The sequence below is a fragment of the Sturnus vulgaris genome, chromosome Z (genome assembly GCF_052056855.1).
Source record: "Sturnus vulgaris isolate bStuVul1 chromosome Z, bStuVul1.hap1, whole genome shotgun sequence".
NCBI lineage: Eukaryota > Metazoa > Chordata > Aves > Passeriformes > Sturnidae > Sturnus > Sturnus vulgaris.
Genome location: NC_142283.1, coordinates 29,664,169 through 29,689,394, shown reverse-complemented (window position 1 = coordinate 29,689,394; position 25,226 = coordinate 29,664,169). Strand labels below are relative to the sequence as shown.

The 25,226-nt window shown below is 37.6% G+C and overlaps 2 protein-coding genes across 6 annotated transcripts in view; both read right to left on the bottom strand.

Moving 5' to 3' along the window:
• The window catches only part of LOC148219765 (uncharacterized), a 29,416-nt gene extending 17,749 nt beyond the window's left edge, over window positions 1-11,667 (bottom strand). For 2 of the 4 annotated variants that reach the window (XM_088157242.1, XM_088157240.1), the window contains exons 1-2: window positions 6,763-11,667; window positions 613-709 (exon numbers count right to left, since the gene is read on the bottom strand). The gene's annotated coding sequence lies outside the window, so the exon portion shown is untranslated. Of the gene's footprint in view, window positions 1-612 lie in introns of all 4 variants that reach the window. The other 2 variants (XM_088157239.1, XM_088157238.1) reach the window with 1 other exon arrangement.
• A 133-nt stretch (window positions 11,668-11,800) lies between these two features.
• CETN3 (centrin 3) lies at window positions 11,801-20,981 on the bottom strand. 2 transcript variants are annotated; one of them, XM_088157243.1, is made up of 6 exons: window positions 20,821-20,964; window positions 18,625-18,760; window positions 16,838-16,952; window positions 14,145-14,336; window positions 13,288-13,336; window positions 11,801-12,244 (listed from the first exon to the last, which is right to left on the bottom strand). In XM_088157243.1, exons 1-5 carry the CDS (start codon window positions 20,835-20,837, stop codon window positions 13,299-13,301), a joined length of 498 nt encoding a protein of 165 aa, XP_088013369.1. In that variant the 5' UTR covers window positions 20,838-20,964; the 3' UTR covers window positions 11,801-12,244; window positions 13,288-13,298. The 2 variants fall into 2 exon arrangements, with proteins under 2 accessions (XP_088013369.1, XP_014748637.1); XM_014893151.2 differs by lacking the exon at window positions 13,288-13,336 and having other exon boundaries at window positions 20,821-20,981.
• Between the last annotated feature and the right edge of the window lie 4,245 nt (window positions 20,982-25,226).

Genomic DNA, 25,226 nt, shown 5'->3' with positions numbered 1-25,226 from the left:
CATCCTCAGAAGGTGTAGTGAATGATACACAGACAACTGAAAACTCCTAGATAAGGGACATATATTGATTGACATGTATCTGACAATGTTAAGTGGCCTCAGAATATTATATATAATAAAATTAAAGTAGAAATGGATGGTGTGACCCAAAGACAGGAGAAAGATAAACTTTTCCCATGGTATCAGATTCCAGAGAATCACAGAATATCCTGAGCTGGAAAGAACCCATAAGGCCATCATCAAGTCCAGCTCCTGGGCGTGCACAGCACCGTCCCAAGAGTTACACTATGTGCCTGAGAGCATTGTCCAAACACTTCTTGAACCTGTCAAGCTTGGTGCTGTGACCACTTCCCTGGGGAAGTTCCAGTGCCCTCTAGGTGAAGAACCTTTTTCTAGCATCCATTTTGAACCTTCCATGAGACAACTTCACAGCATTTATCCAAGTCCAGTCACTGGGCACCACAGAGATCAGTGTCTGCTCCTCCTCTTCCCCTCATTAGGAAGTTGTAGACTGCACTAAAGTTCTCCAAGCAAACCATGGTACAATAAAATTAAGTGCGTTGTTATGGCATAATGTGTCAAGAACTCCTGTTTTAATAACTACTTGATTACCTGTTTACATGATCTGGTGAATATTATGTGTTGTCTGGTAGTGACCATTGGGTAAATTTAAAAAACCCTGAAATACTCATTCTGGGGATTCTTTTCCCTGCAAAAAAAGAACAAGAGAAGACTAAATGAAGTGTCAGAGGTGACTCATCTACTAAAGGTTTCTTTCAAATAACACATGTTGAAAGACAAAAGCCAAAAAAAATTAAATAAGGTTTGCAATATCTGTGCTGACACACAAGTTGTTATCCTCAAAAAAAAAATAAAAAAAAAAAAGAAAAGAAAATTAATGAGGGCAGCAAGAGATGAGGAAATGATCTGAGAATTATTGTTAGAAAATCAGCCCAGAATTTTAAACTTAATTCTAAATGTCCTGATTCAGGTCAATTTAAATGTTATATGCCCTATATTCATAAAAATATTAACTTTTACTTCCTATAGCGGTAGCAAGTCACTCTATTAATCCACAGTAGACACAGCTGCTTTCCTACATGCTCTTCAGTGGCACCACAGCGGGACAAACACTGTCACTTTGCTTTAGCTTCACATGTTAATTCAGTGATAGAATAAAGTACTTCACAGATTAGCTTAGTCTGCAGCACTTAAAGGTCAGGATTTATTGTAATGTAAATCACAAAGCAGTTTTATCTTGACAGAGGTTATATACTGTTATAATATTTCTCGCTGAATCTAGTGATGTGTTTGCTTTTTCATTGCAACTGCTGTATGAAATTGGACTTTAGCCCAGAAAAGAAAAAGAGATGGCAGTGTGTTTAGTTTTTCAGCAAAAACTTAATTTCTGTTCAAAACAAAAAACACAACAAAACAAAACAAAACAAACCCCAAAAACCAAAACCCAAAACCAAACAAATAAACAAAAACAACAAAAACAACAAATACCCCACAACCCGGGGGAAAAAAAAAACAAACCAAAAAACAACCAAAAAACCCAAACCTAAAAATCATCACCAAAACCCTTCTATTAATACAAGGAAACATTACAGGATGGAAAAGCAGTTTCTGTAGATGTTCAGCAGGACATTCTCAGAGTTATACTTAACTCCTGCTAGCTGAAACCAAATGATCTCATTACATAATGCTGAATCAGCATCCTATCATGTCTTTCAAAAGGTATTTAAAAAAAATAAACCTGACATTTATAGCCTGAGACAGCAATGATAGTGAGCCAGTGCTCCAAAATCTGCTCCACTCACAGGTGAGCTGCCTTGGGTTATGCAGTGCCAGGACTGCAGGGTACTCTCCCCTTCACAAGGGCTGAATCAGCTCTTTTGTACCACATTTATAGACACTAGAAGTTCTGTGTACTTCTGCATTACAGCCACAGTCTTACCAAACACAGTAATTTGCACTCATATTCAGACTGTCATCAGGAGTCACAGATGGGCTCTCCATATCTTGTGAAGGACTTGTCAGCAAAGACTTCAGTGTTGCCTCAGGTGTTAAGCACACACATTCCTCCTGTTTACCCAGGCCTACACGTTCCCAGGAATGGGACTGTGATGGTGCAAATCCATCTAAAGAGCACCTTGAAGGATGAGCAAAGCTGATGGCACTGGAAGGCTGCATGGAAAAGGATGTGCTAGTGTTGAATGACTTCTTTAACAGAGGAGGGTGGAGAAGCTTGAAGACAAGGCAGAGAATTTTTATAGTCCTCACCACCACAACCCTGAATTAATGTGGTGACTTGATAAGATGTTGAATTATGCAACCATTCCCACAGATGTACTATCGTATTCATTTTTGAGCCCTTCAATGTAGCTGGACTTGCTGACCTCAAACTGAGCTTTTATATAGGATAAACAAGTTGCTGTGCCAGTATACATATCAAGTCTGGAATCTGAAAAGTCATTAAGATAATAAACATGATGCCAAGTTTACAGATTCACTTTTTCAAGCAAAATCACACTTTAGTCAATATAAAGAAAGCTCTCTTTTCAGTCAAAAATGTGGAGCTGTATATAAACATACAGTTGTACAACTGCTGTGCCTATTTTGTATTTAGATTAAATGGCAAGTTAGTAGATCCTGGTAGATTTTCTGGATTCCTTTCACTGAATTCCCACCATTTACATTCGTTTGTCTTTTCTAAGTTAGGATCTTAAAATGCAAATATAGAAAAATATGCACTCCTACATCAAGCTCGTAGGAAAGTTTGCTTAAAAAAAAAATTAGCAGTAATTATATTCTTGTTTGTAGTAGTTGGTTTGGGTTTTTTAATTGTACACTCTGGCCTTAGTAAACAGTGTTGTTGACCTTGCTAGTTTGGATTTAGGATGTATTGTTATTTACACAGAGGTTTTTTAAGCTATGCAAACGAACAAGTAAATAAATAATGATATTAATATTCCACATGAGTTTGAGACCACTCTTTTGGCACCAACTCACTTTTAGACAAAGAGAATGCATTTTAAACAATTTCAGAACACACAAGTTTCTTTCAGTCCTTCCTTAGTTTATTAATTATATTATCACTATCCTTCCATGTAAATACTTTAAATACCTCTTTCCAAAGCTAAAGAGAAAAACAGACTCAGAAGCATTATTGGGTTCTTTAAAGCTCACAGTTTACAGGCTGCAATCAAATTAGATTAGCAGCAAATTTAGATTATTTTGATTTTTAGTTCCACTAAAGAAAATAAAAAGCAATCTTTTGATGACTACAAATGAAATCTGGTATAAATACCTACCCACTGCACATTTTTAGGTGCACTGACCATTTCTAGGTAGTCATTTAGTGATCAGAAACAACAAGAAATTAAATGCTATAAGCCTTTGCTAAATTACAAGGTCTTAACTATTATTATCATTAGGACATTATAGCTCATTTATTCTCTTATTGATAACAGATCTCCATAGCAGTTTAAAACCAGTAATTTCCTACTAGATTGCATATATTGTCCTTTCCTTTTTTCAGGAACAAAATCTGAATTAACACTTTTCTTTGCATTGAAGCCTGTATTCAGCCTGACGCACGCAGTGCAGCACCATGAACTCACTGTCAGATGTCTGCAGAAGGTTCCCATGGAAGGCCCCTAAAACTATCATGATACAAGAATTGGGAGCCTCTATACCTTGTCTGGTACTCAGTGGGGCTGTAACAGGAGATGCAACAGCTCCACTGCCTTCCATGGACCTTAAGAGAAAACAAGTCTACGGTATCAGTTTAATACAGCTGAGCCTTTAATTAGTACAATGCAAGATTTCAACAGACAAATATCTTGTGGGTACAAAGACTCCATAATTTCAGGTGTCAACATCCCTTTTGTCTCTGATGCCCCTGTGACCAAAGAAAACCAAAACAAATGCTACCCTAACACAAGATGTAGAAGAGGTATAAGTTTGCACTTAATCCACCCTAGAAAGTGGAAATCCATCTGCCCAGCTGCTGTAGTGCAGCTCTCTGGGGCAGGTCCCTGGATAGATCAAGCACATGAGGACTAGAGAACTTATACACATTTAATTTCCACTCCATTTGCAAAATATTAACCATTGCCTATGATTCTGACATGTATCATGTGTCATCTCACTGAATTAGAAGGAAAAGCCTGGGAAATGCCTGCCTTCCACCCTGTATTTAGAATTATTAGGTGTGCTGGATTCACAAAAACTAGCACAGAAAGGCCAACATCAGGCTCAGCTTTGCATGACACATTAATATCAATAGGGGAGAAGTGGCTGCAGATTTATCCTTCAACTTTATCCCAACCACACAAAATTTTCTGCAGTTGGACTTTATCCTCTTTTTAAACTCACATGAATAATAAATACAAAGTTAAATAAAAATACCTGGAAGTCTGCCACAGGTAGTATATCAAGCTTCCAGCACAGGATGAGTGTAACAATTGCAAAAGCAACTATGTGATTTAGGAAGCGAAAGTCACTTTCGAGGGATGTGCATGTGAACATGAAAAGATATGGTTAACTTTTGTGCAACTTTTAAAAAACATTAAGCACAGCCACAACAATATATATTCCTACTGAACTGTCTCATTAAGCAATCAAGTAACGTCTTGAACATCTATGTTTTAAAACAATAGGAATATAAATGGTAGCAGAGAAATTTGCAAGTCCAGGAGGTTCAAGGGCCAAGACCTTGGTGACTGAAATGGCCATCTCCCGTGTTTCACTGTGGAAATCAAGCTCCAGATCCATTACTTACTCAGATGTGACCTGAATATTTAATCTCAGTGCTCTGCACAATGTGTCAAAAAGGGCCATTGAACTGAACCAAATAGGCCCTTTGCTGGAAATACTTTTTTAAATGGTCACAGAGCACAGTTGTTTAACAGTCTTTGATGTAAGAGAATAAAATTTTACTTCCGTAAATACTTATTCAAAAATACATTTTCACTCCTTTGAGCATATTTATATACAAAATCCTTGTTAAAAAACAAAAGAAATGTTACTGCATTGCAGAATTTAAAATAATAAATATGTGGAATAGCAATGATGAATAAAGCTTTGCATCCTTTCTGAGAAAAAGAAAGTTACTGATAGCATTAGAAACAGTACTAAAATAACTTCACTCAAGGCAGGCAGGAATAACTTATATTGTTTTTTACTTCACATCTAAGAAACATGCTGCCTCAGCTTTTTAGAATTTGGATGCCAAATTCATCTTGGCAAAAGACAATACACCAATGAAAAGAAAATGCCCCTCCTCTTCTGCCTCCCATTCAGACAGGGGCATAGGAAGAGGAGACAAGGTATAACACTGCCATTTGAAGTGACCACTGATCAAGAAATGCTGCATGTAGAGATTTCCAGACTGCTTTATTGATGGTTTTTATAATCTGCTCCTCACTAATCTACCTAAGCAAGGTAAGAGCTGTGACAGTGTTAGTGCAAAGAGGGAGGAGGATCAGAGACAAGAAAAGCCTTGAGGTCCTTGCAGGAGCTAAAAAGGATGCTGGCACAGCGCAGGGGGCAGATAATGAGTTAAGGGACAGGGCAGCCATAGATCCTCTTCACTGGACCACCTCAGAGCCAGGAGGAAAGCAGGACAGTGTGATGGGCAGCACAGTCCGAACAAAGCTGAGTCTAGCATGGGGGAAATGCATGCATGAGAAGATATTGCAAGGACCCTTTGTAAGAGCAGGGCGCTGAGTTGCAAAGTGCAGAATAAAGCAGCGTGACTGCTTGACGCAGGAAAGAATTAGGGTATGACTGTACTATCTGGCATTCAGAACAAAAAAAAGGACACATTTTCCCCTCCATTTAGAAATAAAATAAAATAAAATAAAATAAATAAAATAAAATAAAATAAAATAAAATAAAATAAAATAACGAGTATATCTTTGAATAAGTACATATTTTCTCCATAAATTCTGCACACCAGAAGCAACCAAATATTTGTTTTCTGTCTGTTTTTATATACCTGCAAAATGACACAACACAAGCATAAGTCTTCAATACATGCAAAATAGTTCTTATCTGTACTGCACACAAGTTGCATCTTCATTAGCAAATTTCACGTAAATGGGTGGAAGAGGACCACAGATTTTTATGGTGTGCGTGCACACCAAGAGAAAGAAAATATTCAGGTATAAACATTTCACCTGACATTACATCATGCTGGTTTTACTTAAACTTCAGAGCCCACTTTTTAGTCGTAACAATGGGTCCCCCTTGTGGGTAAAACCATAACTGAAGAACTTTGTCCTTCATTTCTTTGAAAAGAGCTAAGTATCAAGGGTGATTACCAAGTGGAAGTTGCTCCTTTTAGGAAAGTGAACATGAAAAGATATGGTTAACTTTTGTGCAACTTTTAAAAAACATTTAGCACAGCTACAACAATATATATTCCTACTGAACTATCTCATTAAGCAATCAAGTAACATCTTGAACATCTATATTTTAAAACAATAGGAATATAAATAAGTCTGGCCCTGGGTATTTTACTACTTTTTTACATTTTACTACTTTCCTTTTCAGGTACAGCACATTACTTTAGCTTTTACCTCTATTGTATAGCTCTATCTTTCACTAACCAGGAGAGCACAAATTGGCTGGTTTTTGGGCTTTTTTAGCCCCATCACAAGGGTTAAAATAGATCTATCTATTTTCACAGATCCCTTTTCAATTGTAACTGCTCTCTAATATAGTTCTTTCTTTTCCTACATTTTCACTTACAGTTGGGACAGTCACTGTGCTGCAATCCCTCTGACTCCAGCAGAGGAGTGGGAAGAGTGCCTGCCAACACCTGGGAAAGAAGAAAGAGGCTACAGAACTTAATATAAATTACTGCAAGCTTTTGCTAACTCAAATTGTCCAAATTCTTTTCATACCACTAAAGTAGGCTTTATCATTGATCAGACTTCAAGATCACTTAAATAATCTTATTTAGAAAAGTAGCCCCTTCCTGCTGGGCTCATTCTTTATCACTTTAAGAGGAATATTTTAAAGGAATTATTCCTTTACATTTATTTCTTCCCTTGAGATTAATTTAAGTACTCTTTTATAAGTGGTTTTAAAAATAGTAAAGGCTAAAAAGTAGAAAATACAGCCTCCACCACCAATACGTTCATATGTCATTTCAAAAAGACCTACATATGAAAATTTCCCATATATGTATTCTGAGAGCTATCACTTCTGACTACTGATAATTGCCAATGTGTTCACTTTGCTTAGCAACAGTTTTACAGTAGATGTACCATTTGTGCAATCATAAAAGTAAGATACTTGCATATTCTCTAGAAGCACATGATGCTTCTGCTGATTTTCTGTGAATATGTGTAACATCTTAGTAACAGTCTGAAGGGATTTGTCGAGATATTTCCCTTGGTGCACCTTAAGAAAGCACCAAAAACACTGACCTCTTTTTTCCTCAGCATAATATTATTTCTTTCTTTACTTTAAAATGGGAATATTCTAAGCATCCCAACAGACTTACATCTGTGGTAACTACAGAAAATGAGTTATACAAAAGTTTTCTAGTGCCAGTTGGTATCTTCTACAACCTATTGACTTAATGGAAAGGTCAAAGAAAATGCAGGTCTTGCTTCAATCAGGTTCCTTGTGCACCAAGGCAGGTGGCAGTCACAGCCATTTACTGCTTAACAGAAGGACCCAGCTCAACAAAAAAAAAAAAAAAAAAAAAAAAAAAAAAAAAAAAAAGGCCTGCTTATATTTATTATCCCATCTCATTTTTGTGGATAATCTGTTTAGTTGATCTGTTTAGTTTTGTGCCCAGGAGCGGCTGCTGTGCTGTTACCAAAATAATCCCTTTCCAGCTAGAGAATCAAGGACAACCATTACCCAAAAAGCATAAAGAGACGTGGAAGGGAAGGGGACAAGCCAGGGGGCTGATACTTCATAGCTTGGGGCTGTGGTTCAATAATTGACCCCAATACGTAGCTGAACCAAAACTTAGAAAAGTGACTCATGACTGGGATCCATCTTGGATTCAACTTGGGTGTAGCCCTGGCCGGTCTCTTGCACTGCCCAAGGTGTATGTTTTCAATAAATACCTATTTTATTTCTTTTGCTCTGTCTAGTCTTTGTTCCAGGTCATCCTTTCCAGGCATCAGTTCTGGCACCCCAGACGTTACTTGAACCCACAATCTTCTCATTAGATATTTACTGTTAGATATGTACTGTTATTAGATACTTATCCATTGTTAGAAATTTATTTACTATTAGATAATGATCTGTTAGTTACTCACTATAGATACTTAACTGTCATTAAATACATATTGTCAGTAGTATTTAGAACAGAGACTTGACAAGGTAAAGGCCTTGTCAGGCCTCTAAAGGGGGGAAATGCCCACCACACCCCCATCCTCCCTGGCGCCAGGGCTGTCGTGATGAAGGGGAGCTGGGCTGTGGTTTTTGGGGTGAGGGGCAGTTTTTCTCTTCCCTTTACAGTGCAGGCTGCTGGAGACTAACCATGTGGCTGGTATCTCTGACCAGAGATCCTGCTGTTTCTGGAGGTTTTGCCTCTTTTTTTTTTTTTTTTTCCTTACACAGTGTGACTGAGCTTGCTGGTCTACTGTTCCAGCTTGCTTTTCTTGCTTCTCCTGAGATTCCTGCTACAGCTTCTTTTGCTATCCAGAGGGGCACCATGGTTGGCTGTGCCTGTGCATTACTAAAGGAAGCGCCTTCTCCATCTCTTCCACTAGTGGCGTCCACCATTACCACCAGAGAGAGATTGAGCCTGTGCCACAGCGCCCCTGCAGCCGTGGGAGAGTCACCGCACCCTCCCTGCCCACCGGGAGCCAGCAGTGCCCCTGCTGGCTGTGCCTGGAACTGCACCAAGGGGAAAGTGCCCATGGCCATGAGAAGGCTGCAGGGTCTCTAGGAGGGGGCAAGGTTCACAATCTCAATACCTAGCATTTATTCAATTTCTCTTCTTTCTATGCCATGCAGGCACCCTTGTTGGTTTTTTTTGTTTTGTTCAGTTTGATTGGGTTTTTTTATTCATAAAGAGGATTTTATTCACTTTTGCCTCCTGGTACTAATTTCTCTCATTGGCAGAAGAAAACGGAATTACTGAAGCCCTTTCTCTTTAGAGGAAATGCTCATACCAGGGCATCTTCTCCTGAAATTTGTCTCAACAGAGCAGCACGTTCACCACATGTGAGTCAACAAAAAAACCTACAACTGTGTGAGGGGTTATGAGCAACTACAAGCAATCAATGGGGCAAATGGATTTGGTGCAATTGTCCTTATCCTCTGTTCTTGTGTAATTTGTGATAAAAACTTCTGCTAACAAAGTTTACTTTGCAATATCCCAGAACTGCACATAGGCTGCAAAACTTTCTTAGGTCAGGATTTAACAATTGCAGGATTTCTCTACACTCTGTTTGATGGCTTCACCGCCACACAGTCTCCAACACCACTAGTCACAATAGATACATCTTCCTGAGCTGCAGCCTCAGTGCAGAAAAAATTGTATCCATGAGCTCTACCACAAACTTGAGAGACCAGAGACAAAGAGATCAACATGTACCCTGATGCCCTCCTCTTTAGGCTGCCATTCCTCTCATGCAGGCCTGTGACTTAGAATAAGAGTTCAGCTGTGACCCTTCCCAGTGGCTCTGTGCTCACCCCTCCTGTCACAAACTGTCCCTTTGGCCTCTGCTCTGTTGCCAGACAAGCTGTCATGGTTTCCATGCTCTGCTGTACATGGTAAAGTCAAGCACACGAGCAAAACACTCAAGATGTTTCTCAACTCAAGCAGAGCCTCCACATGATGCAGCACATGATGTAACTTTAACATTATCTGACTGTTTATGACTTAACTGTGCCATGGAAACTTTCCCATGAAAACACAAAACAAATAGGTTTGATGTTACAAACCTAGTATGTAAAAGACAGCTCTAAAATTAGCTATAGAGTAGTATTTGGTGTACATTACATTCCCACATGGTATTTTTATTCATTTGGAAGTTCTCCATTTCCTAAAAATGGCATGGGATTAATAAGGGATTAATTATTAGGATTATTGATATTTGGCACAGTTACAGACAATAAGCTCTTAAAAAGAGGTTCCAGTGATCTCAGTGCAATGGATTACATTTCCTAAGCTACCATATTTAGACTTCCGCCAGACATCACTGTCCTCCATAGCAAAGGTAACAGAGGAACATTTTCCCAGGTACTCCAAGCCAGGCCTCATTCATTTAATACAAATGCACTTTTGAAAGTCTGGAAATAAGGAACATGTTCAACAGTACACCTATTACACATGTAGTGATGACTGCTGAACCTTGGCACTATTTTACAAGAGAGATGATAAAACATGTCACCAAGTAACTCTCTTCCTCTATTATATAATGCAAAGTATAAAAAGAAAAAACTGGGAATCTGTATCCTATGATATACCAAGAGAACTACAAAGAAAGTACCAGGATACGTGTGAGCCCACAAAACACACAGAATCAAATGTCGGATCAATGCTGGGGCCGAGCTGACAGTTCTGAGTTCAGAGATTAGATCTTACCAAGCTCTAGTCTCTCATCTGTCACAATTATTGTCAGGTGGTGAATATCAAGAAAAGTCAACAGGAATTGCAACAACCCCAGTACACGAAACTGTGAGATCATCAGTCAGCAGCACAGAACAAACAGTTTTAAAATGCAAAAGTCTCCAGAACAATGAAATTAAGGAAAAAAGTAAAACCAAACACTGAGACAGTATCATTATTCCGATTGTTTCTTTTTCCCTTCTTCTGTGTTACTCCCACAGTCTGAGCAACTTACAAGACCTCTCACCAGGTCACTGGACTGTGTTTATGGAGCCTTATATTACTGTTACCTGGCCCCTAAAAAATGCTGCCATGTCCGCAAGAACAAAGTAAACTATACCAAGCATATTGCAAAAGCTTCTGAAAATACATCTTACTGGAAGAGTTACACATAGTAAGTGTGGTTTTTTTTCAGCTGTCAAAAAGTAAGTACCAGCCATCTAGAGATGGTACCATCCCCATAAAGGCCACTGCAGCATGTTAGAACACTTGGCACATTCAAAGGTAGGATTTTTGAGGAAAAAGTTTCTTGAAGACTACTAACAGATATCTCCAGTTCTTTATCCCTTTGATTGTCTGCAGAAACTAAAGGTGTCCCTGAAATAGTTTACAGAAAAAATTAAAAACAAAGTCAAGAGCTACTGAACTGGACAATTCTAGTACTGATCCTAGAAAATACTTGTTAAGAGCCATCCATGGGCTCAGTCCCACACATTCAACCTTTTCCCCTAAACATTCACCTCCCAAACAAATCTTCTAAGATTGCAAAATACCGGTTAGGAGTTGTGGGGGTTTGTTGCCCGTTTTTTAATGGATTTTTAAAATATGTTTTATATTTCATGAGGAGTGTTTTTGCTGTTCGGTTCCAAAGCATACTACTTGGCTTGCAGGAAGTTTGCCACGGTCATTGTCTCCACAACTATCAGAACTGTGGATACTGGAGACAGAATTGCTGGCTTACATATGAGTGATTTAAGCATGTTTTGAAATCAGTTTTTATTATCATGCATAGTTGTGTGTAATTTTTTATCATACCTGGGTAACAGAGTTAAATTGCATCTTTAAAGATGCATATGCTTGCTCATTTAATGTTGCAGTTCATCTAATAGTAAAAGCTTATAAAAGAAAAAAGAAAAAAAATTCTCTGAATCTTAGTCCCTTCTAGTTCAGCTCAGACTGAACTACGATAACAACACTTTCAAGTAGTAGGAAAGAACATTTTATTAAAATGGAATTTTTTCAAACCTTATGTCTCAAAACTAAGGCCACAACTAATGCTAACACAAAGTCAAGAACTGCAAAAGGTTCTTATGATACCATTTAGGAATCTGAGACAAAGCTATTTTACAAAGTTACTCAATCATTCTGAAATGCAGCATTACTTACTTGTTCTAAAATATTACATCAACTATTCTAATGATTATACTTAATGATGCAAAGTACTGAATTATCAGTGCATGTAACCCATTTTTATTTTGGTCCTGTCACAAATAACTTTCTGCACCACTCCAGCTACTGAAATAAATGAAAGTACAAAACATTGTAATGGAAGCTGCCAACAACTCCTCCCTTTTGTAGTGAGTTAATTTCTTTTCTTCTAATGCTAAATATCTCCAGTCATAATAGCAATAAATTCTTCCTGATTGACTGTAGAAAAAAGAAAAAAAAAGGGAAAAAGAAGAAAATCATTAGACAAACAGCAAACAACAAACCATAAAATAAAATAATGCATATCTGTACTTTAATTAAAGGCTTCTCTGTTAGAATTTGTTGCATCTCATTCATTACTGTAAGTGTTTACAAGTTTGCTTCTAGAACAGTTTTGCACAGCTTTTTTTTTATGTAACATGAAGTCAGAATGCAAGCTTTATTATGTGGAATACTAAAGTCAGAATCTAGCTCACTTATAATCACTTATTTCGAATTATGGAAGTAAAAATATTCTAAAAGTGAAACATGATAGAAAAAAAACCCCTGAGAAACATACGTAAGATGGTTATGCAAAATTGTATTATTTTAAAGGTCTATAAATATGGTATAAAGGCCTGTAGGAATGGTATCTAAATTTTATTAAGTACTTCTCAAGCAACAATACCTCATCTAATTATGACTGAATTCAGTTTTATTCTTAAAATCATAATTCAAAACATTTATGTCCAATCTACCATCACAGATCAAACAATGCTCGTCCAATAGCATTCCCAGTCTGTAACACATGCCAAATACAAAACAAACTGTAAGATCATATAGCAATTAATAAATAATTTTATATTATATTATTATTATATTTATATTATTATATTTACATTATATTATTATATTTATATTAAATAATTAATAAATTAATTTTATTAATAAATTAATAAAAATGGACATTTGATGAGCCTTTCCCCATCTGAACTTTCATTATTCTTCATTAATAATTAACAGAAATTTTACACAAATGCACTTGAAGAAATTAAGTCATAGTAACACATTAATTATTTTGCTGCAGTTATACCTGAGGTACTGACTCATATTTACTCATATGTTAAAGCATAGCCACCGTAGAAGAGTGGCTAGAGTTAACCAGTGAACAGGTTCACTTATGCAACTAATAACTGTAGTGGGGAATGATTAGACTAAGTCAGTGGTATGGAAAACACAAGACACATACAAGCCCTGACAATTATCCACCCCAGCCAACATACCCAAGCTATTCCTAAATGAAGCTCTGCAAAGCAAGAACTACATTCACAGCTAGAAGAAAATGAAAGAAATTCAGCTATGTTAAAGAATAAAAAAAAAAAAAAAATCAAAAAATCAAAATATGTCCTGCTGTGATGCATGTAAAACCCAGGAAACAAGTAGCTTTAGTCCAGCTTAAGGCCCTATGCTCTGAAACAGCAGTCCATCACATATTTACATCTAGTTCTAAGACACAAAAATACTGTCACTGTATGACTTTAAGAGCACTTCCACAGCTTTATAACAGTAACAATATAATAAGAACACAAATTAAAATATCATCTCAAAAATATTCTCTGGTTTACAACATACCTGAAACCCTGCTGCAAAGTGGAAACACAACACTATAACGACAAACAAATTTTGGAACATTCAAAGAAACTTCAAAAAGCAGTGTAGTTACAATTCCCAGTAACCCAAGTAATCCCAGTTAAACCTCTTCAGATGCAGGATGTGTTCAAAAGTTAAGCACCATGAAAGCAGAAGTACTTTAATACTTTCACTGATTTAAAAGGAAATATAAATGTAATGTAGATACACAGAATCTCTTACTTCTACCTTCAACTATACTTTCACTCATCTTTTAATAGACATGGGTTGAATAAGAGTTGGTGGTGAATCAGCTCAATTCTTAGACTCCAGAACTAGTAGCTGTCAAAAGTAATCATCTGCATTATTATTATATTGTAAGCTAAATTATGTTTGAAATGAAAATAAGCTAGAAGGAAATTAAAGAGGACATTTTGACAACAAAATAACACCTAAAAAGGGAACAAAATTAAGAACAAGATTATATGGTGTTTTATTTGTCAACACATACTTTCTCCATCTCCATCCTTATCAAATTCTTCAATCATAGCCCGTAGTTCTTCATCAGACATATTTTCACCTAATTCTCTAGCAACCCGGCGGAGGTTTCTCAGACTTATTTTGCCAGAATCATCATCGTCAAACAATTTGAATGCCTTGAGTATTTCTTCTTGTGGGTCTCTGTCCAATATCCAGTCTGTTACTGCAAGAAGGATACTTAAGTTAGACTAGAAAATTCTGGACAGTAAACTCAGAATGACCTCTGCAAACTAAGACAATATGAAGAACACATGTGTGATTTCACCTGTTCTTACATTTCTACAGAATTTAACGTGCAGATTTGTTTGGCTGTTGTCTGATCTCTCTTTCTCACCTCTGTTTTCCCAAGCTGAGTTGCCTTCTTTAGAAAATAACTGTTGCAGTAGAAAGCTGCATGGCAGTTCAGACACAGTCACACTTTCCACACATTTTCTAACAGGAATTAAAAGTATGCACAGGATGCCTCTCTTTCAAAATTCCAAATTTTCAGAAGAATACACCATCAGCTCTTTTAAATGAAGGTGTGAATTTTTTTTTACTTTGTATGTTTTCAGTGCGGAGAACACTGAAACTGTAAGTGGAAAAAAAAATCCACATGGAACCTCTCTTTTATATATAAAGCCACACTACCACTAAAAGACCCCATAACCAATTAACCAACCACATCCTACCCCGCTAAACCTAAAAACAAGAAAAGACTAAGCATAGGAGTTATAAAAAGGATGCTGCTATGAATTACAAGACGTTTATCCTGAAAGGATTCTTCAGCCTTTACTATTCTTTTCAAGACAAACATTTGTCAGTTTCCGCAACAGAAAATACAAACTTGCCTCATGAAATATTTTTTTCTAGTAATTTCTCCAGACCAACCAACAATAATGTATCTCCACATCTTTGTACCTGCTAGTCTTGTATTATCAAGCCATTAAAATCACATCAACACTGCTCGCACATAAAGAACCACTTACCATTTACTACTAAGTGTAGATGGAATGTCCGCTCTGGCTTAGCAAACTTGAAAGAATTTTTCATGCTCATTGTAAGTCAACTACAGCAATCAAGTTTATATACCTGCATATTTACCCTAAATTTAAATATTTTCTATTAAAACAACAGTGCTGCATGACAGTATTACATAACTTGAAAAACGCAACCTTTTGTGGCAAGAAGACAACTGAAAAATAATAAAATGTCTCTAAATACAAAACTATAGCAGACAAAATATAATTGCATGTTTATATATTTCAGCTGAACACTAAAGAGAAATTGATGGCTCAAGAATCACTTAGCTATATTCATCATCTCTTCACAGTTAATATCTCAATAACCTATTTTATCTAACTCCTCAATCTTTCTGTTAGAAGAGATATCATATTTAATTCTGTGTCAAGGTCATTTGGCACCACAGCAGCACACTACCTCAGCTCAAGTTTTCCAACAGGTTTAATCCCCTCCCAAGTACATATTGTGCTTTCTACAAGAATTTTCCTGGCTTCTTGCAGCACTTAATGACCATCGATATTGATAGCCAGGACAAAACAAGGAAACAATGAATAGGACTGGACATCAGGAGTTAAAAAAAGTAATTGTATAGTAACTACAGTATATTCATTTTATATAATATTACAGCATAATGATGTAATTTTAAGACTAGTACTACTATCAAATCAATACACTAATTTTCTTTCTAATATTTCCACATAGGCTTTATAAATCAGAAAAGAACCGAAAATATTGTTCTCTAACCTGGAATATACCTACAAAAATATTACCTGTCATTAACAAGACATTTTGTCCAGTACTAATCTGTTAAACAATTAAATGTTGCCATATTTCAATTCTTTAGATATATTAAGATGATTGCTATTTGTAACCAAGAGAAAGTACCGGGGGTTTGGGCGTTTTGTTTTGTTACAGAAATATAACACTTTGAAGAAATGGACTATCATGAGCATAATGAACTATACATAATAGACATAAAAAGCTAGAAATTTAAATGCACACAGATTACTTTTTGATAAACATATATTGTTTGCAAAAGCATAAATTATGTATAACAAGAATCCCCCAGAACCTTCAAAGAAACATCAGGTCTAAACATTCTGAAGATCACTGCATACTCAAAGTACATAAAATTCCACAATACACACATTACAGATGAAAGGCACAACTAATTCTACTGGCTTCATCAACAGTTGAAAATTCTTGTAGTACAATATTTAAAATCTACTGTCTTTCTCTCATTTTTTGTATATATGACATGTGTAATCTGCTTGTCTGTGTATGCACGCCTTCCAATGAAATTCTATGCCAAATACCTTTTCCACAGCTGGAAGAATCTTACAGAGAACCATGAACAAGATAAGGACATCTACATTTTAAATTAGCATTTATTCCTCTGTGTAAGCTTGAAAGAGATTGTGTATACCCTATTATTTTTATACTGTCGCTATCATTCTCTCTTACATATCAAATTAAGAATTCAGAAAACAAATATTTATCTTTCTTCACTATTGAGCTATATTAAGCAAAATATGAAATTAAATGTCCCACTTCTATTTCTTAATAAATAATTGAAGAAGCCTACAAAATGCAGCTTTGAAATTGTTACTCACTATTATAGGCTAAGTATCTCTAGAGGTAGAAGCACAATCAAACACATACCAACTTCATTAAAATCTTCAAAGGTGATCTTGCCTGTTGATTCCCGATCATAATCTTTAAGAATTTTCAGGACATCAGCTTTTTTCACATCAAAACCCAAGGCTCTCATTGCCACCTTTTGGAATAAAAAGGAAGTGCAACCATAGATAAAGGATCAAAATAAAGATTTATCAGATCTTCCTTTTAATTTCTTGACCAAGAGAGAAAGTAACAATAATAAATAAAATAGATAAAAGGAAAAGAGCTTGAGATATTAAAACCATTTAGAACTACTATTAGGAAATGAGATATCTAGGTACAGTGAGAAAAAAAAAAAACCTTTGCATTTTCAGGGATTTTACAGACTGGACCAAATGCATCTTAGGACAAGTACATTTATTCCTCATTTTCAAAACCATTTCAAAATCTCATCTTTTTAAGACAAAACTGAAAATCATTCTGCAAATTATTCTTCATTTTTCAGACAATTGTGTATGTCCATGGATTTACAAGTCCTACAAGACTTTTAACTGCTTTTCCAGTCAGCCACAGAAGCCAACGTATGTTTTATTTTTCCATTAGTGTAGAAGTCCATTTAATTTCTCATTTCACCTTAGGTGGCAATTTCTAAGCACATGCTACTCTGACTTCCTCCGAACTGATGAATATAGGCTAAGCACACATGGAAAACCACAGAAGTAGTTATTAAAAAATTTATGCTATATGTATACATATGTTGATTTTGTAGACAAGGAAATAAATAGTTTTTTAATGTATTTCTGCTCTTTCACAGTATTAGCTTCAGTGTGACAATATTTAATTAGACAGCTAAAAAAGAGCTTTTCAAGTAATCATGACAGCTGGGAATTCAAAGCATTAAATAACCAGAAAAAGTATAACCATAACCAATAGAGTTGCCAGCACAACCCTAGTCACAGCAGCTTCCAGCAAAGACAAAATATGTGAACTCTGAAATAGAGAGAAGGGAATTGTTCTACTTAACACATTCCCGTAACAGCAAATTAAGTTAAAATAAGACTTTTTTCTTTCTTCGTGTTACTTGGTAGAGCCAGAGTGTAGAGCCAATACACTCGATTAGGCATTCTTTCAAAAAAATATCTCACCCTGTATGTGACTGAAACACTGGCTTCTCTAAAGCTACTTTTCGTTCTCAATGCCATATGTAGAATAAAATGCATGAAAGATTTAAGGCGACTTTAGTGAACCTCATTTACTACTCTGTAGACTTTCAGGTGGGAGGCCTTATTCAGAAAGACATCCTAAACTCCATCTGCTAATAGCTATCATAAGGAACGTCCTTCTTTGGGAAGGGCAACTACTGAGCCTCCCATACACAGAGCAAAAAGCACACCTTATTTCTACATATCATAGGGTTTCCTTTAAAAAATACAGGAAAGCTCTGGCTTGTTGTCAACAGTTTTACAAATCTGATTTATATCTTTTACCTACACATCCGAAACCAACACCAAGGTTTAGGTTATACAGTGTCTTTAAAAATAATAAAACAGTTTTTCAAGAGTTTTTCCCATTTGGTCATCTGTCCAAGCTTATCCCTGAATTGCTACAGCAATTCTGTTACTGCATTAATTATATAAAGTGGGAAGAAAAGCTTATTCTTACACCAATGGAGAATTTCCTGATTTTTTCTTTTTTTTTCCTCTTGCTCCTTTAACTCAGCAAGACATCTTGAAGCAAGTTTTTAAAGATACAGCCAGTATATTAAGAACTCACGATGGAACAGATATATTATCTGCTATAAAATTGCTAAAATGGAAGAAAACTTCTACCTTTAATTCATGATAGTTTATCGCTCTATCCTTGTCTGAATCAAACAATTCAAAGGCATCTTTAATTTCTTGCTTCTGTTCCTCAGTCAGTTCTCGTCTTTTCTTCTTTTTAGTTTTATCTACTGAGAGCTCATTCCTATATAAAAAGAAAGAAATATAGTGTAACAGATTTCTACTGGGAAGATGCTACTGTAGATAACTTTTCCACTAATAAGAAACTCATGATAATTTTAGAAATCACTACCTTACCTAGTCAATATTTTCTTAGCCTGTATTCCCAGTTTAAAATAACATTTGAAATAGATAATTCCGTGTGAAATCTAAATGATGCCTCCAGTCTCCAAAATAAAATCAGCACAGGCATTTTTGTTAATAAGGAGCAATAACAAAAAAGCAGGTAGAAAAATTACCAGTTAAGAAGGCTTCTTGAGGTTACAAACTAGATTAGCAGCTGAAATTATAGAAGTTGTGAAAACAGTTGGTTTCTACAATGTAGCTTAAAAAATAAAATAAATATGGGGACAGACAGTCCAGTGGAGGACAAACTAGGGCACAGTCTGGCTACTAAAGCTGGCTTTAGGTGCTACAAATCAGCTTTGTTGCCCGTAACAGTTCTTAGATAAATGGTACTTGCAGGGTTTTTTTTTTAAACCTTTAGATTCCACACATACACAATATTTTAAGATCTTTTTGCTTTGTTTTGATATATACAAAAGACAAAAAAGACAAAAGACAAGCCCCCCAAATCAGCAAATCTTACTCAAAGATTTGAGCAAGATTTTCTTTGGCTAGTCTAGGAATAAGTTTATATATTCAGAGGAGGATAGTAAAAGGACAAGATACAGTAACTACAAAATTTAAGGAAAAAACTGCAGCTGGAGGAGAAACTGCAGCTAGATCTAAGGGAAAACATCTTCCCAATGCATGTGGTGATGTGCTAGAACAGCTCCACTGGGAAGGAGTCTTCATCATTAGAAATTTTCTGAACCTGACTATAAAAGGTGCTTAGCATCCTTAGCCAGCTTTATGTAGAAGTTGCTGTGATCAGGAAGCTGGACTAGATGGCTCCTGTAAATCCTTCCTGCATAGTTTATGTTATACTCTTAGAAAAAGGCTTTTTATGCTCATTTGTCCTTTTGCCAGAGGAAGAATGTGTGCTGTATCACCTAGTGTATAATGCATAAAGATTACCGATCAGTGAAAACTTTGCAAGATTAACTTTTCAAATCCCCTCAAATAAGCTGCTTTATGCCCTTCTTTGTTAAAAATTTGCTAATTTTAATCAAAACCCAAGATTAAACACTTACCTAGACTTAGCTTTCAGCAACCACTGAAGCAAAAATCCCAAATAGAGACAAAAAAAGTGCAAGCTGCAGAAGCTGAGCCTGCTTCAAACCACAATACTCTCAAAGACTAAGATGTCCTTAACAGGCCAACTCAGACAAATCCACAGGCTTTGGATTACTACAGCTCTTGGAAGGACTAAAATAACTTTGAGCTGGCTACTTAATTAGGACTCGGAGACTAGTTCAGGACCAGGGAACCCAGATTTTGTGAGCTATGATGAAGAAATCCATTTATAAACTTGAAAGCAGATTAACACCGAACTCTTCTGAAAAAGCAATCTGGGTACTTAAGTGTTCATTTAGTACTTAGTATAAAATTAATTTATCAAAAGACAAAGTAGTACACAAACATAAGCAGTTCAATGCCACTTCTGCAACTACTTCAACCATATGCATGAAGTTCTTAGACTTGAAAATTAAGGAACACAGTTGCCATGTAAGTGTATTAATTACACTTGAAGACAAGTACTTGCCAGATACTGCGACTCATAAGGCAGGCTTCTTTATGCAATAGCTACTAAATCAGAATTTAGAAACAAAACAAAGCCGAGCAGTTTAACTTTATGCTTCTTCATAGGCCTTTTGAAAGCGCATCAGGCAACCCAGAAGCTCGCAAGGCCAGATGCGCCGGACCCTTCCCTCTCCTTGCAGACATACGGGCCTGATCCGCCCCTGGCCGCGACAAAGGGATCAGAAGTGACCGGCGAGGCCGAGGATGACCCACGTCCCACTACGGCCTGACTCGCCCAGCCAACACCTCCCAAACGGTGGCGGCGCGGCCCTGAGGGACCCCCGCCCACGCCCTGGACCTCACGCGGGGCAAGCGGGAAAGGGCCCTGCTCGTACCGACCTGAGGGCCAGGCTCATCGTGCCGCTGCCGGGCAGCCGGCTCCGGCAAACGGCCACCCTACCCTCCGCACGTCCCCGGCGCGTCCGAGCCTCGGCGACGCCGCGCTTCTGCCCTTGGCGACACAGCTCAAGCCACACCCCCACCAATTACCGATGTCTGATTGGCTGCGGGTGTAAAAGATCCCGAGCCCTAGACACTCTGCTATTGGCTGAGAACCTGCCACTCAGGGCAGACGGGGTGGTCCCTGCTGCGCCCGGGCGATGGCTCCCGACGGCGGCTTCGGCCGCTGAGAGGGTTCTTCGGCAAAACGGTCAACACGATGAAAGTTTTCCTAAGGAAGGATATTCCTTGATGTCTGATCTTGATTTTCAAGCCTAATCAGCAGAAAAGGATATTTTAATCCTTGAAACAGATAGACGCTACCAAGCAAAGTGATGTCCAGGGGTTAGAAAGATAAATCTCCCGTCGGTGGAATTTCCTTGTTATCTAGGGCACGACGTGTTTCAGTGATGTCAGACAAACAATTCAGAATTTACGGGCTATAAGAACATTTGGCAGAACTCCCGAGACAGGGAAGAAATTAATAAAGGCAACTCCGTATCTGTGCTGAATCAGCTCCAGTTCCGGCAGACCACTGACCAAGCTGCCCACTAGCTCAATAGGACTGGGCATGTGGACTAATTAGCATGAGAAGTAAGAGAATAATTAACCAACAGAAGATAGAATAATAATTAATAAAAGAACTATGTAACTTGAAGCCTATAATGTGTTGGCTAAAATGTATAAATACTAAAGAGTTTTAATAGTTGGCATGCTTGATTCATGGAGTACCACCGAGCCCCCAGGCTTGTGCAACAAATATCTAAATAAATAGTCCAGGTCTCCCTCAAGTGTGTAATTATTGGCTTATTACATACTGGGTAACAAATCTGATTTTGTGACCAACACTTCTGCTGGCCCTGCTGTAGCCTGGATGTGTGGTGGCTGTCAGAAGAACTCCCTGTGGTCCCAGTTCCTGCTCAACTCAGACTGTTGGGAGGTGCGGTGGGCTGTGGAGGACCACACAAAAGCAGCATTTACAGAAGCATTTCTGGCACTTGTACAGATTTTGCCTTACTAAAAATTTGATGGAAAGCAATATGTACTGTGTGGAGACTGAAGACCTTAATGTATAGTTCCAGTTATCATTGACACTGAGAGGAATGTTGAATTTGTCTTTACAAATGAGTTGTGGATCAGCCTGTAGATAAGGCTAGCACTGAGAGATAAAAGAAACAATGGGATGGATTCCACTGATTGATGAATGGAAAGAGATATTTGCCTTTACAAACAAACTGTAGGGCTGCTGATAAATGAAATTGGATATCGAAAGATGAAAGAAGCAACGGGGGGAAAACTATGAATTCTATAAGAATTAAAAATTAAAAGGGAGGGTTGTACATTAGAGGGGAATTTCAGGTATCAGGCGTTCCGGGAAGTCTGTGCCTCTCAAGTACCTAAGCCAATGGGGAAAGAGAGAGGGAAATGCAGCCGGGAAAATAGGATAAAAAGGAGGCTGTGTCCTCCAAAAATTTGAGAGATCCCAGGGGAATGTCCCATGGCCTCTCCCTTTATTCGAATAAAGCAAAAAGGACTCCTCTGTCTCCTTTTTGGACATAAACCTCTGGTGTTTGTGGATTAATTTTCCTGACAACACTAATATTTTTGTGTCTTGCACAACAGTCAGTGAGTCAACATTACATATCTGTGTGGGGGAAATGCTCATATCACTGATGAGAAAACTCAGATTTGTGAAAAGTGTTGCTTCAGTGCTCTGGTCTGTGACAAAGTAATTGTCCCTGTACCTTGCTTTGCAAACGGGGCTGTTTCATAATCAGCTGTGACAACATTGCACAGTGCACATTGTTACTAACTGGACCATAATGATATTCAGATCCTTGCTAATACTATGTTATGCGGTCTGGCTAAAGAGACTGAAAATTCTTAGGCAATGAAAAATCCATTCAGGTGTTTCAGTCCTGCTCCTTTCAGGACTAACAGCAATGTCTTGGAGATGTTTTGCACCTGTGTTTCCAGTGATAAACAGAGTACACAGTGTTGAATATGTAGAGTTCGGCTTGCTCAAGACACATTTTTCCTGAACAAAGTCAAGCAGAAATGAAACTTACTTGGCTGTCTATTCATATTATGTCTGGTCCACAGATCAAATAGGCAGAGGCAAGAGGTTTGTAATTGACCTCTGTTTGCAGATGGTAGCTTTGCAACTAAAAGCATACATTACTGGCAGGTTTGACCCTCAACCTGTTGTGTGGTGCAAATATAACCACAGATTAATTTTTGTGTGTTTCAAAGAACATATTTACGTGTCCAGAGAGAAAAGGAAGCATTAACCAAGTGGTTGAGTGGAGTGTGGGAGAGTAGCACAAAGAGCCCCAAATTGTGCTGTTTCACCCCTACTCTCACCTCTTCTGCATGTTGATCCTGGAGCGCAGCATAGGGGCCCTTGGTCCTTGCCTGAGCTGCACTGGGGTTATTCCTGCTTTCATACTTTCATGTGCTGCTCTTGCTGACATATTGACCAGACTTTGTGGCTTGGCCATGAACTTGCCATTGTCTGCAGTCGCTAATGACAGGTCAAGTTACTCTGCAGGGAGGTCACAATCCCTGTTGTGTTGTGACTGTGCTTGGCTTCCAGCTTGTCTTCTCTCGTGCCCCGGCTGCTCTGTGTCAAGTAGAGTGAAATACCTGATACTGATACTCTGGGTGTACTCCATATTGTCAGCTTAATATGGAAAATAATTAATAATGAGATATACTTAAAGATGTTGTTACTGACTTCTACTTAATTTTCAAACTCATTTATTGCTTTTTAAAAGTCATTTGTGGGGCTGCCAGGTCTGTCTTCCCTTTGAGTGAAGATACATTCTTCTCTAATCCTACGTTGTCCTTAACTGAATTTGAGTGTGCAGAAAATTATAAACTTAATCTCAACTGCTCAAAATCAGATCACATATCAGAAACATAATTAAATTAATCCTGCTTTTTTTAAAGGAGAAGTTGGGCAAGATTTCATGCAAGTTCAAGTTAGTTTTGTTCATGCCACTCTTAGAACAAAACCTATGTAAATATATAAAGCCAAATTTAAAAACATACCAAGTATCATTGTCAGTTTGATGATTATGAATGTGCTTCTTTGTGTATCTGGGTCAAACTGCTGGGAAATATCTGGCACAGTTGCAGAAGTGTTGCCTGTTTCTGAGCCTTTTCCCATGTCAGAGTCCTTTTTTTTGTTGTTTTTTTGTTTGCTTGGGTTTTTATTTTTGTTGTTTGTTTTTCCAATTTTAATTTCTGTTGAATCGCCTCCCCAGGACTCTGTTGGGCATGTGTGGAAATATACACAAAACTAGTTGCTAAAATAATTTTTAATGAATAATTTTTAAACAGGTGAGATTAGCCTGTTCAATAAAATGAGTGGTTAGGAGTTACCATGCTAGAGATGTTTTGGGTAGCACAGTACAAGCCAGGAGCAGGCTTGTAACACCACTGGTTTCTAGTTTGATCTTCAGTTCTATTATTTTCATGGTAAATGAAGCCCACGCGTGGCTTGTGGCCAGCCGGTGGCTTCGCTCCCGCCAGCGCAGCGCTGGCGCGACTATCTGGCGGCACAGCGACGCGACATTCCCACCCCACGGACACTGCACAGGAGCGGCATCCCGCCCCGACGGCAAGATAGGAGCAGTTACAGGCTTTGCAGTAGCATTCCACTACGCCAACCACGTGCGGCTGATGTGTAAAGCGACTTCGCGGCATTCTAGAGTGCCTGGACTACTGATGCTCCTCGGAACGGCTTTCTGACTGCCCTGAAAACTCGGTGCAATACAGCTAAAATGTTTTGGCTAGCAGCTCCCTCGTGCAATAGTTAAGTTCAAATAAATTCAAAACAAAACATAGTGAATTATTTTTTTTCATTGCTTCTCGATTGTTTTTACACTTCCTAATTCTACTTGAAAGTGAAGATATAGTAGTAGTATTTTGGAAAATATATGCTTGAATTTTTAGACCCAAGAGGTACTGCTTAGTGATTTAAGTCACATATGCATTAATTAAAAGTAGGAACTTGGACCAGTGTTGGTTGAATGCTGAGACCTAGATCTTAACATTAAATATTAATAAATCCTCCTTTTCCTCCCCCCTTCCTAACAGGGCTGAATTTTTTTTTGTTTTGTTTTCTTTGGCTACAGATGTCTGCTCTTCCAAGGCAAAGTGCATCTATGATGTGTGAACATTTTTAATGCAGTTTCTTTCTCAGGAGCAAAAATAATTCTGCTAACAAGTTGTACATATGCTCCATTCAGAACGAAAAGTGCTTCTGTTGAGAAATACCTAGAAATTACTACTTAACTGCA